Genomic DNA, 15,196 nt, shown 5'->3' on the forward strand with positions numbered 1-15,196 from the left:
TGAAGCGCTGGAGGCCAACGTTACTGGTGATGACCTATGTGCAGCCTTGGCTCAGCTACACGCTGGTAAAGTTGAGGGCCCCAATGGTTTCTTGGCCGAGTTGTGATGCATAGTGTGACCAAAGAGCAGACTGATACTACTGGAGACCTTAAGAGGCCTTGGAGAAAGGTGAACTGCCCCCAGGTCTTTGAACTGCCGGGATCATGGGGTTGCCAAAGCGGGGTAACCACTACTGGGATTTCAGGCCAATCTCAGTCCTAATTGAGAATTGTTCTTGGACGATCCAGACATGTCAGGCCCCAGGGTGCTCCAGATCTTGATTATCTTTGGATCCTACTCTGACCTTCAGATGAATGTCCACAAATCTGCGATTTATCCCATCACTTCCTGCCCAGTGGATATGCCGTCGGCGGCAGTGATAATGATCCTCCCCTTAGGCTTCAAATACTTGGGGGTCAATGTTACCGACAACGCAACCTGATCCTTTGATTGGAACCTGGTGCCTCAGTTAGCTGGTCTTGGACGGGACACTAAGTTCTAGTCCATTCTTCTTCTGTCCCTGTTGGGACACTCAGCAATTTTAAAATGATCTTCCTGCCACGTTTACTTTATCAATTACAAAATCATCCCTTCCTGCTAGATAAAACTTTCTTCAGTAAGGTCAACGCACAAATCAAGACTATTGCTTTGGGATTTGGGGTAGTGGGGTGCTCCTCATTGCTCTGGGGAAATGTTGTAAAATAGCTGTTGAAGGTGGGATAGCTACTTCTGACATGCTCCTCAACTACTGGGCAGCACATTTACTTAATATAAATTAATGGTGGTTCTTGGCTTTCGGGACCCTGCGTACGCAGCGGAGGGATGGGTACTGGGCAGTCAGTACCTTCCATATTTGTTGTATGGGGGGAGTGTCTCTGCGGAGCTCCCATCCACCACAAAGGTAGCGTTCGGTGTGTGGAATGCAGCCCTGAAGAGTGTGGGATGTGCTGTTTTCTCATGCTGGAGACCCTGTTGTGGCGGGGCACCCGACTCCCACATGTGGCAGCCCTCTGTGGCTTTTCCAAGTGGGATGTCATAGGAATTTCAACATTTAGGGATGTGGTTCATAATAGGATGCTTAGGTCTTTCCAGTACCTGCAGGAGGAGTACAACATGCATCGTACATAGTTTTACCGATATTTGCAGCTTAGTCACGTTCTTCTCCCTCTTCTACCATCAGTGGCTGATATCCCTGAATTTTCCCAGATGGAGGCCAAAATCCACCTCGCAAACGTCAAGGAACATAAACTGTCAGATATTTATAAAATGCTATTACATAATCTGCCAGACCCGATGGTGGGGATCCAGAGTGCGTGGGAAGGGGAGCTGGGTTTATTGGATGACGACGATGGAGGGAGGTGGTCGAAGCCCCCAGAGAGGCAATTATAGCCTCTCAATTTTGATTAATACAGCTAGAAGTGCTTCACAGGATATATTTCCCCAGAGCCAGGCTCCATTGCATGGGCCTGATTTCCATGGGGAACTGCCTGAGGTGCGATGACCCACAGGGAGAATTACCCTACACATTTTGCCATTGCCCGGACTGACCCACTTCTGGGGTGGCGTGCTGGGGCGACTCGAGAAGGTGCTGGGTTGGGACAGTTCGAGAAACCACAAACTTGCCCATCTTCATATCACAGATGATATGGGAGGAACACGCTACCAGAAGGCGCTTCTTTGGTTCAGTCTAGTGGTTGCTAAAAGAGACATTGTCGGGCTTGGAAGGTGGCAGAGGCTCCCCCTGTTGAGGCGTGGGCCAAGGTCATGGATCAGTGCATGGGAAAGGAACGTCCGATATACTTGACCCGGGGATGCCCCCAGAAACATTTTAAGATTTGGAAAGACTGAGCAGAGTACGGAGGGATACAGCTAGAGCCTTGCGCCGGCAGACCCCCGCTACTAATGGAGGTGAGGGACTCCGAGGTGTGGACACTCTCAATGTATCACAATGAAGAACGGGTTATGCTATAATGTTTGCGGCTTTGATGACTTGTGATGATGTCCATGCTTTGTCACTGTCTTACAATGTTATATTGTATTCTATACTTGTCTCACGCTTGACGCACTGCTTTCTCCTGTGTTGTAAAATCAATAAAATGTTTTTCACAAAAAAAAGGCGGCAATGAAAATTGAGCTAATATCTTACCTTGAAGAATGATTGTGACTGGTTACACACCAAATGCTAAACAATGAAACATGGATCGTAATCACAGGATTCTTTTCTTATCACACAGAACCCAAAATTCAGAGGCAATGCCAGTGGTAGCAGCAACATTGTTACTACATCAGGGTGTTATCCCTGAATTAAGTGTGAGATTCTGAACAAGCAGCTCACTATTTTCCCATTTGTGTGTATGTAGGAGTGTACATGAGGCTGACACAGATTTAATTTTTATTTAATTGCAAAATAGGTGTGTTTTTAGTAGTGTTTAAAATACACTTTTCTGTGAGAGGTGTTGCAGGGATGCAAGTTGCATTTAAAATTGATCCTACTATATGTACAATGTGGATGAGAGTAAAAAGACAACATGTAACAGGTTATGAATTTGTGACACAAAATACCCTTCATATTTTTGTTCCGATTACATGTTGCACTTAAAAGTACACTACTCAACAAAAGCAAGTACAACAAACAAAAGCAACCAAAACAGTACCTCTTGATCTTTTTCAAATTGTTCTTTTAGTTTTTGAAATTGCTCTCGCTTCTTCGCATCCAAAGCCGTTCTGTATGACAACTGTCGATCTAAGTCAATTTTAAATATAGTTAGAAGCACATATAACAAATAAAACTATGGCAACCTTATTAACACAAAAAAGGAACTATGCTTACCTTTTAAAGCATCTAGCATTCGAGAAGCTGTTCGACGTGCCTCAACAATTAACTCTTGTTTTGCAATCTCTGTTCTCAAATCCTATAAAAAGAGAAACAAATATTAACAGATATCTAAACTTATACGGTGAAAGAATAAAAGGACAGAATGCTCACCTGGAAGTGCACATAATTGAGCATTTTGGTATAGCTGGGTAACCAATCATTAAATGTACCTCCTGTTCACTAATCAGTTTCAGCACTTTTATTAAAAATTACATAGTACAACTTTGTTTCCAAAATTCATTTAAAATAATTCCCCCTTACTGACCAGGCTCTACAATACCTTCGCGTCCCCGGGGACGATCCCCAGATCCATGCTTGAGGCCGCTATCGTGGTTATTCCCAAGCCAGGGAAAGTTAACACTAGCTGCAAGGCATATCGCCCCATTTCTCTCCTGAACATAGATATAAAACTATACAATGGGTTCTTGGCGCTTAGATTAGCTCCATACATGCTGGACTTAATCGATCCCGACCAGGCGGGATTTATTCCCCAAAGACAGACCAGCGACAACACTAAGAGGGTCTTACATCTTATAGAGAAGGCATCACGAATCCCCGGGGACCACATGCTCCTTACTATCGACGCGGAAAAGGCCTTTGACCGGGTCCATTGGCCATACCTAGAACAGGCACTGATCCACGGTGGACTGGGAGAGAGAATGAGGACACAAGATCTAAACTGCTGTCACTCCCCTACGGCGTCCGTGAGAGTCAACGGACATACTTCAACCCCGTTCCCCATAAGCAGAGGTACACCTGTCACCCCTGCTCTTTGCATTGTACATGGAACTGCTAGCCCAGAGAGTTCGGGCCCACCCACACATCACTGGCATTCGATTCGGGGGTGACGTACACACCATCAGTCTATACACGGATGTCCTCTTAACCATGGCGGACCCAGCTGTAGCTGTGGGAGATTTTTTGTCGGAGCTGGACTCCTTCGCGAAGGCTTCTGGGTTCAGGGTCAATATTGCGAAATCGACTGCCCTCAACCTCTCCCTATTGCCACACATTCAGGCGTGCCTTCAAAGTCAGCATCCCATAAAATGGTCTGGGAACACGGTCCCATATTTGGGCATTCACTTAGCGTCTACTCTGCAAACCACGGCATCAGTCAACTACATCAAATTACATGCGCGAATCCGCTCCGATATGCAGCAGTGGAAGCATTACCCTATTTCTTGGCTAGGGAGGATAGCAGCCATCAAGATGACAGTCTTACACAAAATCTTATACCTCTTCCAGATGCTCCCCCTACGGCCTCCCACAGGCTGGCTAAATCACGTACAGTCGGAGATCTCCCTCTTCATATGGCAAGGTCGTAAACCACGAAAGAAGAAACTTGTCAGCACCCTCCCGCCTAACGAAGGTGGACTTGGGATTCCTGATATCCAACTCTATTACAAAGCGCAGCCACAGCATCTAGTGGAATGGAATCGCACTGAGTCAGAGAAGCATTAGCTATTTCAGGACCGAGCAGAGGCGGGCACATCCCTCAGGAAGATCCCCTTCCTCAAGAGGCCGCATAGACCCCCAAACCTCTACACCTCTCACATTACACGCACCATCTTAACAACATGGGACCAGACTAACAGGAGACACGAGCAGACTACCTTCCCCTCTCCTCTCACTCTACTCTTTGACAATCCAGATTTTAGCCCAGGGATAGGCGAGACTTCCTTTACACACTGGCGGGCCACGGAATACCGAGCATTGGGACACCTATTTGATGTACAGGTGGTGATCTCCTTCCCCCACCTTAGATCCGACTATGGACTTCCTGAGTCCGAAAGGCTGCATTACTTGCAACTTCGACACTGGGCATTACACCCTGACAATAGGCCGCACGCACAGAGGCACCTCACCCCTAACGAACGATGGCTCATCACAAGATCATCAGATAAGAAATTGATCTTGGATCTCTATAAGACGCTACTCACTCGATACACACACACATACAATGCAAGCGATGGGAGAGGGATCTAGGATGCAAACTCTGCAGCAAAGAATGGGAGGGTGTATATTACAGGGCACCACACATGGCAAGCAACATGGGCCTTACAGAAACGCTAACCAAATTAGCCACCTACTGGTACTACTCCTCAGAACGCATACACCGAGCTGACCCCACACAAAGCGCGGCTTGCTGGAGGGGGTGTGGGAAAACCGGAATGTTGGTTCACCTCCTTTGGGAATGTGAGCATTTACAACAGTATTGGTCTCAGATCCTAGATGAATTTGATAAACACCTCGACACGGAGCTCCCCTGATTCCCTGCCTACACTCTCTTGGGAGTACCGACCCCCCCTAACATACCCTCTCAGGTCCAGAAGAGTGTGCCAGATAGCGATGGGTATGGCCACTCAAAACATTCTACTTCACTGGAAGAACCCTCGGATTCCCTCTCACTAAGAATTCAGGGAGCTTACGTGCCCCAAGCACCTACACCTCTTAAGTCTCACCACATCTGATGCTACCACTCAATGAGAGAACGCTCTGCACCCAAACACGATTCCTAACTCGCAGTGGACGAGGGGTATGAGGGGTTGGGGGAGGATGTTGGGAGAGTGGGGGAATTGTTATCTATTGTTATTTTCTTCATATTTACACTTTCAGTTTGTGTTATGTGCCAAGTCACCTACCTGGGCTCTGCATAGCCCACGATTTGATGCTTCTCGCATGGCACATTGATACTATGGCTGTTCACCCAATGAAAGATTTAAACCTAAAATAATTCCCAACCTCCTCACTACCAGTCAAATACTGAGCTTGTTTCAGTACTGGATGACGACTGGCTTGAGTGTGGTTCTTACAAATTCTGAACCTAGCTCTAAAAAGGACTACATACATACAGTAAAATCAAAATGCTTAATTTGTTAAGCCTTACATATTTCTGACAGACATAATACAAACAATACCTAGACTTTCTTTAAAAAACAAATTTTTAATAGTTTTCAAAGCAACCCGTGTTATAGTGTTCCCCTAGTACTGTGTTTCACAATTTATTTCGTATTATATCAGTATTGTGGGCACATATGAATAGTACCATTAATTATGTGGGCTCTTGAAGTCCTTCCAAGGGCTCACTTTCATTTTACTTTGCCTAGCCCTAGTTACTTTTATTTAGGGGCGCGCTCTCATCAAAATTCAGAATACCAGTCTGTGTTGCCTCCTAGTAGGTGTTAAATAAGCTGCGAGGCTCCATTTGGTTAAAACTGAAAGGAGCAATCCAGTGCAGAGGAAAAAAGGGTCGCTTTACCCAATAATTGGGAATTAACAATCACCAATAAGAAGCATTCCACAATGTTATTTGTTTGATCATGTAAACTGAAGCTTTGGCATCTATTCTGATATAATTCACAGGATGGTCTAGTTTTACATGTAGTCTTGATAATGACAAGTTAGCATTCCGAGAGGCATGTTTCCAGCTAAAATTGACAAGAACTAGCTTGACAAATAAAACACTCATCCGCTTGCATTATAGAGATGTTTTTGAGCAAGTTCACAGCTTTTATGCACTTCTCATTTCATTTAGTGATTGCACTCAAAGTCGGATTGTGTCTGCGATGCTCTTTGACCGATCCCAGTGCACTTAAAAGCACTGAGAACGTATTGATGAGGGCCTGTGGGGTATGACAATGAAGGAGTGCAGTCAATGCTGCCAGCCAAATCAGCTGGTTTGTGCTTCTTTACTGTTGTAGACTGTCACTGAGGTAGCAATATATTACACCTTGCCAATTATGCATGAGCTGTGGTCTACATCTGAATCGTCAGCTGAATGTGTATGGTACTTTTAAGTGGAGTCAGTGCTGTAACAAGAACCCTATTGGTCCTAATCCAAGCAAGGAGAATGGACACCATTCCCCCCACAGTTAAGCTAGTAAAAACCATAACTGGATTGCAGTTCGATATTCATACTCCTGGAACCTGGTGACAGAACACCTGCTGCACAAATTATAATTACACTGCTACTGCTATGAGGAGTCTTCTGCCCTTTGTCCTTACTGTGTTGCAGTTCTGGTAGATGGGTGAAGGCAAACATCAGCAGGAACTCTGGCTGTAAGAGATTCTAGAGCTGCGTTCTTTGACAGAGGGACAGCGTGTGGGTGGGGAGAGCCAGTGAGCTCTGTCAGCTTCTGGCAAATTAGTACTAAAGAACAGCTTAAAGCTTTATGCCTCAAGTTGTACTTTGACCACATCAGGCACCTGTTAGTTTATATTTATAGGTTTCCTAGACGCCATAATACTTCAATGTATGCACCAGTAATTTACTGCTTCCTGACTGGCCAAGTAGAACTAAATATTGCTGGTGAGTTTCTAAATAGCAGATCTAAATATTTATGTTGCTTATCTTGAGCACGGCGCATAACTACATTTGTTCTGGGAGCAGAAGTCTTGATGAAGGAATACTGTCAGGCTGCAGTACTAATAAACTGGTAGTCTACAGTACAGGGCATTGCAATCATCTTGTCTTAGTTGAGCAGTGCCCTTCCAACTTTATGGTGCAATTGACAAGAGGGTCTTCTCAGGAGTATGATTTGGTAGAAAGAGAATTTGAGAACTGTTTCAATAGTATATTAGGTGTGCTGATTCAATGTGCTCACATCTTAAATTGTTCTTGTAGAAAGGAATAAGAGTAGGGTTTCCGGATTTCAGTTAAAATCAATTTTAACCAATAAAACACCAGCAAAAGGAATATTTGCTTTACAGTAGAAGCCGGGAAACACTGGATATTGCTGCCCTTATACTGATTTGGTGCCTTTTGGTAGCAAAGCAGTAGAAGTGCAGTCTCTACATCTAAGCACTTTTCTGTGACGGAGGCTCCCACCATGACCAGATTGGACCATGGTAAGCCAGTTAATATGCCCTTTCGACCATCCACCAGGCCCCAGAACTCCTTCGACCTACGTCATACCACATTGGGAGTGTGTATCACCTCATATGGATTCAGCTTACTGCTCACTGAGCACAGCTATGTAGTGGCCAGCAGACTGTCAGACAAATTATGTGCAAGGTCTCAGTCCAGAGGAAGAGGCACAACCATGATCCCATCCTCCCCCATTGAGAGCAGGACAGAGTTTTGCTTTCTGAAAGGTCAGGTATCAGGATTGTGGAAACAAAGATCTCTGTATATACAATGCCTCTACAATGAACATCGGCACATAAAGCACTGTGCTTAACTCTCCTGTTCACGAATCTACATGGTGATGGTCGGAAAAGCCTTCCAATGGAAGCTGCATCCCTTCATACAGAAAGGCAAGGACCATTTAGTGAACATCCTTTGTTACCAAGAGCAGGTTCACAAGAGGTCCACAGACCAGTCTGCTGAAACTGTGCTAAATGTAAATGTAAATGTATGGATACTTGTATAGCGCACGACTAACCGGAGGTCTCTCGGCGCTTGTACGAATACCGCTGTGGAACCCATCCTAGCTTTCCCTGTGAGGCGTCCACTCCTGGGCACCCCCAAGGTGGAGGCCAGGCATCCTTAGCGTTGTGGGGGCCGTTGTGGAGATTAAGCAAGCTATTGCCCAGAGTTGCAGAGTGGGACTCCATGATTGGAATGGCACCGAGGCGAGAATTATCCGGTCCGTGGAATTTTTGAGCCCAAGACCCGCCGAGGCGGGGAATTGAACCCTGGTCCCGGGCTAGACCACTGCATCAGGGTCTGCCGCTCTAATCATTGAGCCACACTTCTCTGTGCTATCTAAAGGGCGTACATTAACTCAGGAAAAACTACACATTAGTGTATAAATTGCAGACAGTACAGCTTAGAAACATGAAGGGTCATCCACTGCTCTGTTTCCCAGTATGTTCCGAAACAGTACAATTTGAACATACATAAGTACATGCAACATTCTGAGCCTGCATACTGGATTCGAACATATTCAAGAAAAAGCCTTAAAATCATCAAGTTCAGTTGATGATTGAGTTGTATTCATTCTTTATTGTAAGGCCGAAAATGCATGACAACAGTGATTGCTGCTTAGGACACAAAGGTAAAGTTTCTCTGGAGACTCTCCCGCATGCTAGAAGGAGCACAGTCCACACTCTACTTTCAATTAAACAAAAGGCCAAATGCTTGGTAAAAATCTAATTTTAGCAGTCATAGTGTTGGCATTCATATGAAAACAAATTCATGCAGTCATGACATAATGATGTAAAGTAAACTTTATTCATGATGTCAGCTGCACAAAAGCAAAAAACCCAAGGTATTCTGCACAGGATTAGAGTTAGCTGCCACTAAAGACCGTATAGTGAATAATCTGTAAATACATTTCTTAACAGATTTTGCCACTATGACAATGTACAGCAGGAATATGCTCAAATCAGACAGTACTGCCACATTTGTTAACCGTGTCAGTTCTTGCTATCTCAAGACAACAGGTCGGTGGGACACTAGTTAGCAATAATAGAGTGCTGAGCACCCCATGGGATACATCTCATGTACCAAGTATAAAATCTTCAGTCGGTCGAACTTTATCATTTGTTTGGAAAATAGAGCAGCAGGAAGGTGTGTTAAATGTTTACCATTAACCTTTTATCTGCTGCAATCAAATCTTAATGGGTGCAAAGATATCCCCATACTTGAGCACCCTGGACATAGAGTGCGAAAGAGGAGTTTGTGTGCTGAGAAATGAGACCGCTAGGGAAATAATTACTTGACAGAGCAATACAATGAAACAAGACAGAGAAGAGAATTAGGAGTAGGAAAAAAGGAAGGCCGAATTAATACTAAGAATGAACAAGATTAGGATGGAATTAAACAGCAAATTCTTATAAGCACCCGCAAAACACTGACCCCATGATTTTTTACAAAACAAACAAGAGTAAACACTGATAACCAGTGATTTTGGGAAATTTATTTAGATCACTGGAAACATTGAAAGAAAACCACTAGAGGTCACAACAAATAGAAAAGGAAAACATTGAAGCCTAACCATGGGATAGCTGTTGCATTAAAGCACGCTACTGAAACAAGAACTGAATCAGTGTGCTGAAAATATTAGGCAGAGAAACTGCAAGAATCTTAGCTTCATTTGCTTAAGGTCCGTCATCAATCAAACTGAGATTGCCTTTTAAATTCCTCTGCTTAAATCAAGTTTATAACATTTGTGATAGCATGCATGCATTCAACTATTCAATCATTTGTTACTAAGCACATTTCATTACCAGGCTTAAAACAAATACATCGCCAAATGATTAGTAACAATGTAAACTTTTGGGAGCCTGTGCATATTTACATGTTGGGATTCTTTATCCAACTCTTATATTGCAAAATTACAACTCTTTACAGATGGGGTACAGGTGTGCTCAGATCAGAGAGGTCTTGAGCTCATACGCTGACATCTGATTCCAGTGGTCTTGCACACAAAGAAGCATACAAGGCCCTTTTTACATTGCATGTGGCTCCAATTCATGACATCCAAAGCACCAATAACCTCTGAAACACAAACACTAGTATTGCACTATATTAGGGGATTAGATTCACAATCTCCTAGGTGATAGTTAACTTTTTTCGATTAACTCTTTTCAGGAAGGGGCACTCTTAAAGGAATGTTGGTTACATGGTCACATCATCTAAGAAATCAGTGATCACAGGTTGCTTGGTGAGAGCAAGCTTGATTGTTACATGGTCAGTAATTGAACAATCATAGAGGGTACCATGCTACTGTATGTAGGTTTGGAGTGATTTTAGTTGGTGCAGTGACTGAGAAATCTAGGTGGGTTCAAAGTTACATCATGTGAATTCATAGTTGATGATCAGTGTTGGAGGGTTGTAGTTCCTTATTTAGAGATGGAAGGGGTGTTCATTTTGGAAGATGGCTCTGCAGTATACTCGAGATTGTGGACATAAGTAGATGGTCATGCATTTGCTAGCACTTCCATAACCGTCGTATGGGTATGGTTTCAGGCACAACTAGGAATACACTGTCTCCTAGATGCATTTAGAGGCGGACCTTTTTACGCCTATGCGCATGTGCACACAACAAAGCCGCTACACACATGCGATCCCCGCCCTCTGCACGCGTATTCCTAATCACCCGTCTTTTGGCATCAAGTAGAAGATCAGTGTAGTACCTTTAGCGCACGCCCTAATCTGCACCTTCTTCCACTCCGAGAGGGAGCGTTAGTTCATTTTCTGTCACACCCAAGATCAGGCAATCAGGCAGGATACCGGCCGTACAATGGAACTCACACAGGCGAGGGCAATCTTCCTTCAATTAACGACTAACAAGCCAGCGCACAGAAGTATAAAAACTCACTCCCCTCTCACCATTATTCACCGGCGGGGAGGCGAAGATGACGACTTTAGATGCAACTGCCTTAAGCGCTGAAGATGACAGTAAGAGTATGAGTGTCACGAATGAATGAAGAAGCGTACTTTTACGCTCCATGTGCATGCACTCACCATGAGGCATGCACTTGTATGAATGTTTGTATGGATGTTTTACTGTTCTTACATGGACCATGATGCAAGCAGCCCATGTCTCCGTGTATTGTTCTCATTCCAGAAATGTCACAGTAGGCCCTTCCACCCTCGACCTCCCACGGAGTTAGTAGGATAGTGTCTTTGGGTAAGCGGCCAGGAAACCCTTTTTTTTCCATGTTTTCAGTGTTAACACGTATGACTGACACGTGTTTCACTTAGATACCACCATGCGCGACATAATGTGTGGTGATGTACGTTTAGCATATTGTGCTTTTATCAAACTTACATGCTCGGTTTGTTTTGTGCTTTTGTTCCTTTTTTCTACAGATACTTCTCACATTTTAGTACTACACTACACGGGGAGTTTTTATCCTCACCCCCGGTCCTTTAGTGGTTGTCCTTGCATACACATAGTGTAGTAAGGCAGAGCCTATTATTTATTTTTGCGGTCCTGACGAAAACTATGTACCCTTCAGGGACAAAAAGCAGAAACATGTTGATCTTACTTACGGTGAGGGGATAATGATTTACCATACCACCGTCCACTTCTTTTATTACCATACATTTGATCTTTAATTAAAATTGCCTGCAGACAAATGTAATGGTTTTTAGATCACTTTTCACTAAATCACGGGCCACCACTTAACTTTAGAAGTGCATCCCTGTCTTCAGGTGTATGCTCGCCCTCCATCAAACTGAGTTTTTAGAGGGCGAGGACGGCCTATGATGAAGCATGACACCAGGCGGTGTGTGAGGCCAGTCCTTCACATTTTGTGAGATGCCCCCATTGGATTTGCATCTCTAGAGACCCTGTAGGAACCTGTAGGAACCATCACTAGGGACAGCCCTATTTTGTGTTTACATATGTGTGTACGTACCAGTACAACTTGCCAAGGTCCCTGTCGGGCTGCAACTTCTACTTTACCCTGCTCCTGGGAGATGCTGCGGTTTGGTACAACTGGGAATCAGTAGGCATTGTGAGCTAACTGGCATTATGGTGCAATGCAGGAAGAGGTCACTGCTAAACACCGCAACTAGAGTCTGGTTCCTAAGAATATCTTTGTCTACAGCCGAGAGGCTCTTGCCTCTCTCATTGATATACTGTGGTGAGGACTTTGACCTACATATTTTTCTTTTATTGACTTTGCAGCCCGGAAATGCAACTTTATTCGTGACGCCCTTTGATGCCTGAGCAGATGTTTCAGTGCTACAAATTGTGATCTTCCGGAAGTGTATTTCCTCAATGGTCTGGACTGTTGTAGAATTCACCCAAATTACTCTCCAGTGTTTCGATATACAGGATGTTTTTGCCCCCCTTAACATTTTTTGAAGGAGTCTAAATTAAGATTTTGTTATTTGACATTTAATAGGCCGGGTTCATATACACTTTTAAAACTTGTATGCTTTCTTTCTTTCCTACCACCTTTTACCTCTTTGTGGATCCTCTGTTCTTGCTGTGCTTTTCTCTTTCAGAATTGCTTAAATTATGGCACCACTTTACTAATTATAATTCAATAAATATGGAAAGCACTTTTACGCAAAGCACTGCCGAATTGTCTTTAAATAAATACAGAGCTGAGTCTGAAGGCCAGAAGTAGCGAGAAACCACAGTTTTAGGAAAGGAAATCAAGAGTTCAAAATTTGTTTACTGTCTTTTTCTTGTTGAATTTCACTATTTCTAAGTGGGTGAGCAGGGGACTTTGGGTTGTATTAACGCCACTAGATCTACTTTCTTGGCCATGTTAGAAAATGTATGTCACTATATTGGGAACAATATCATCTTCCTACAACTGCTAGGTAATCCAGAACATCACCTACCACTACATCATGGAAGTAATTTTCAATTACTTGTGTTATGTTTATACTGACTCTTTTAGATCTAATTTTGTTTGTATCACTTGTAAGTGTAAATGTATTTAATATGTTTTAACTTTGTTTTATTAGTATATTTTTTAGAAAATACTGATTGTTTAGGGAGGGGTAAATCCTATTTGTCCTCCTTTTAATTATATTATATGTTTCGTATAAATAGTAGATGCCCGAAGAATATTTATACAATATAGCTGTATAAATCCAAACCCTTCTATAGCTTTCTAATGTTTTATTATATTTCTTTGTAATTATTTCTGGGTCTTTCCTGAGCAATTCATATTTCCATTCATATTTATATATAGTTTAATTTCTATTTTATATGCTGACACTTTTACCCTTATCATAAATATTTATTAAAACATTAAGTAACCGGGGGGCGTGGCCAGGCGCCGATGAAGATGGCCGCCAAGAAACCGAGCTCCGCCGGGACCGTTGTTGTTCCCTAATATCCGGCACCAAATCCTAGCTGGTACGCATTCACGCGGCAGCACCAGCTCCCCTACCTGTTGCGCTCCTGCTCCGCGAGTCGAGCGGGGTCTGGGTCTCCGACGGGGACAGATCGCGGCGCTCTCCGGCACGGCGGCCGACCTGAGACTGCGGCCTGGAGCCTGAGGGCCGGGAGCCGGACTACGGGAGGCCCCGGCTGCGGCCTACACTTCGCGCTGACAGGGACGGGGCCTATCATCGCTGCTGGGTCTGAGGTGTAGGATGGGCTGTGTTTCTGCCCTCCGCCCCGCGGGATTTGGCGATCGCATCGGAGAGGGACCTCGCGGCCTGCGGGGGAGCAGCGTGAGCCTCGGCCTGCGTTGCGGCCGACCTGCTGCGGGAGTTCCACATCACCCCGCGCGAAGGGGAGAGGCCCCGGGGACCAGCTGTGCAGGCCCAATCGAGGTGGGTGGCGAGGAGGAGCGCGGCACGGCCCGAGGTGCCACTGATTGGAATTGCGAGGGGCTGAGTGTATGCCTACCTGAAGGAACTGCGACATGGCACGACGATAAGTACGGGACTGGGTCCTCCGTTCAGGTGCGGGGCTCGCTGTCCCCCCACTGTGATCCGGCTCGGCCAGTCGGGCTGAGCCTGTCCCTGCTGTGTGAGGAGCCCCGAGCGGCTGCTAGTGGCCGGGAGTGGTGAGCCGCAACGTCCGGTGCGGCGGCGGTGCCGGCCTTTGGTCCAGCTCTACTGCGCGGCCCGGAGCTAAGGTGGTGCTGAGGATCCACCAACGACTCTTGGACTGGGGCGCAAACACTGGTTTGCAGAGGCAGAGAACCAACATGCGGCCTAAGGTGGGAACAAAAACGCAGACTAATAACCTGGACAAATACGCGGTGCCTAAGGGTCCGTCGCAACCTGAAGCAGCGGTGGACTCGGCCGCGAACCAAAAGGAGCCTTCCCTAACATCCATAATGGCCGCGATACAGACGCTGGCCACCAACCTAGAGACAAAAATGGACAAGATATCCATCGAGGTTAATCTGCTTCGCGCTGACCTTGGCCGGACCACGGAGAAAACCAACGAGGCAGACATCAAGGCGCTTCAGGCCTCCGAAAAACGGCTCAAGGGAAGAGTGAACGAGCTCGTCTTCCAACACCGCCAAATGGCTCTTCGGCTCGAGGACCAGGAAGGGAGGGCCCGGAGGAGTAACATCCGCGTCGTTGGGGTGCCGGAGGGAATGGAGGGGCAGAGTGTGGAGCTATTTCTCGAAGACTTAATTCTCAGGCACTTAAAGCCGAAGCGATTGTCCAAGCTATTTACCATTGAGCGTGCCCACAGAGCCTTGCTCCCCAGACCCAAACCGGGGGCCCCGCCGAGAACACTCATTGCAAAAATTCTGAACTTTCAAGACCGAGACGCCATCCTCCAGGTGGCCAGACAACATGGGGACCTACATTGCGAAGGAGCCCTTATCCGGTTTTTTCCCGACTTCACGTTGAAAGTCCAGCAAGAGCGACGCTCCTTCCTGGGGGTCAAGGCGGCA

At 45.3% G+C, this 15,196-nt stretch overlaps 1 protein-coding gene across 1 annotated transcript in view; it reads right to left on the minus strand.

Moving 5' to 3' along the window:
- Positions 1-15,196, minus strand: part of TUBGCP6 (tubulin gamma complex component 6) — a 492,321-nt gene that overhangs the window by 263,459 nt on the left and 213,666 nt on the right. Inside the window, exons 12-13 of the mRNA XM_085653952.1 lie at positions 2,870-2,951; positions 2,694-2,782 (exon numbers count right to left, since the gene is read on the minus strand). Of these exons, the coding sequence (XP_085510078.1) occupies positions 2,694-2,782; positions 2,870-2,951 (171 nt within the window). The remainder of the gene's footprint in view (positions 1-2,693; positions 2,783-2,869; positions 2,952-15,196) is intronic.

Source organism: Triturus cristatus, chromosome 4_1 (genome assembly GCF_964204655.1).
Source record: "Triturus cristatus chromosome 4_1, aTriCri1.1, whole genome shotgun sequence".
In the NCBI taxonomy this organism is placed as follows: Eukaryota; Metazoa; Chordata; class Amphibia; order Caudata; family Salamandridae; genus Triturus; species Triturus cristatus.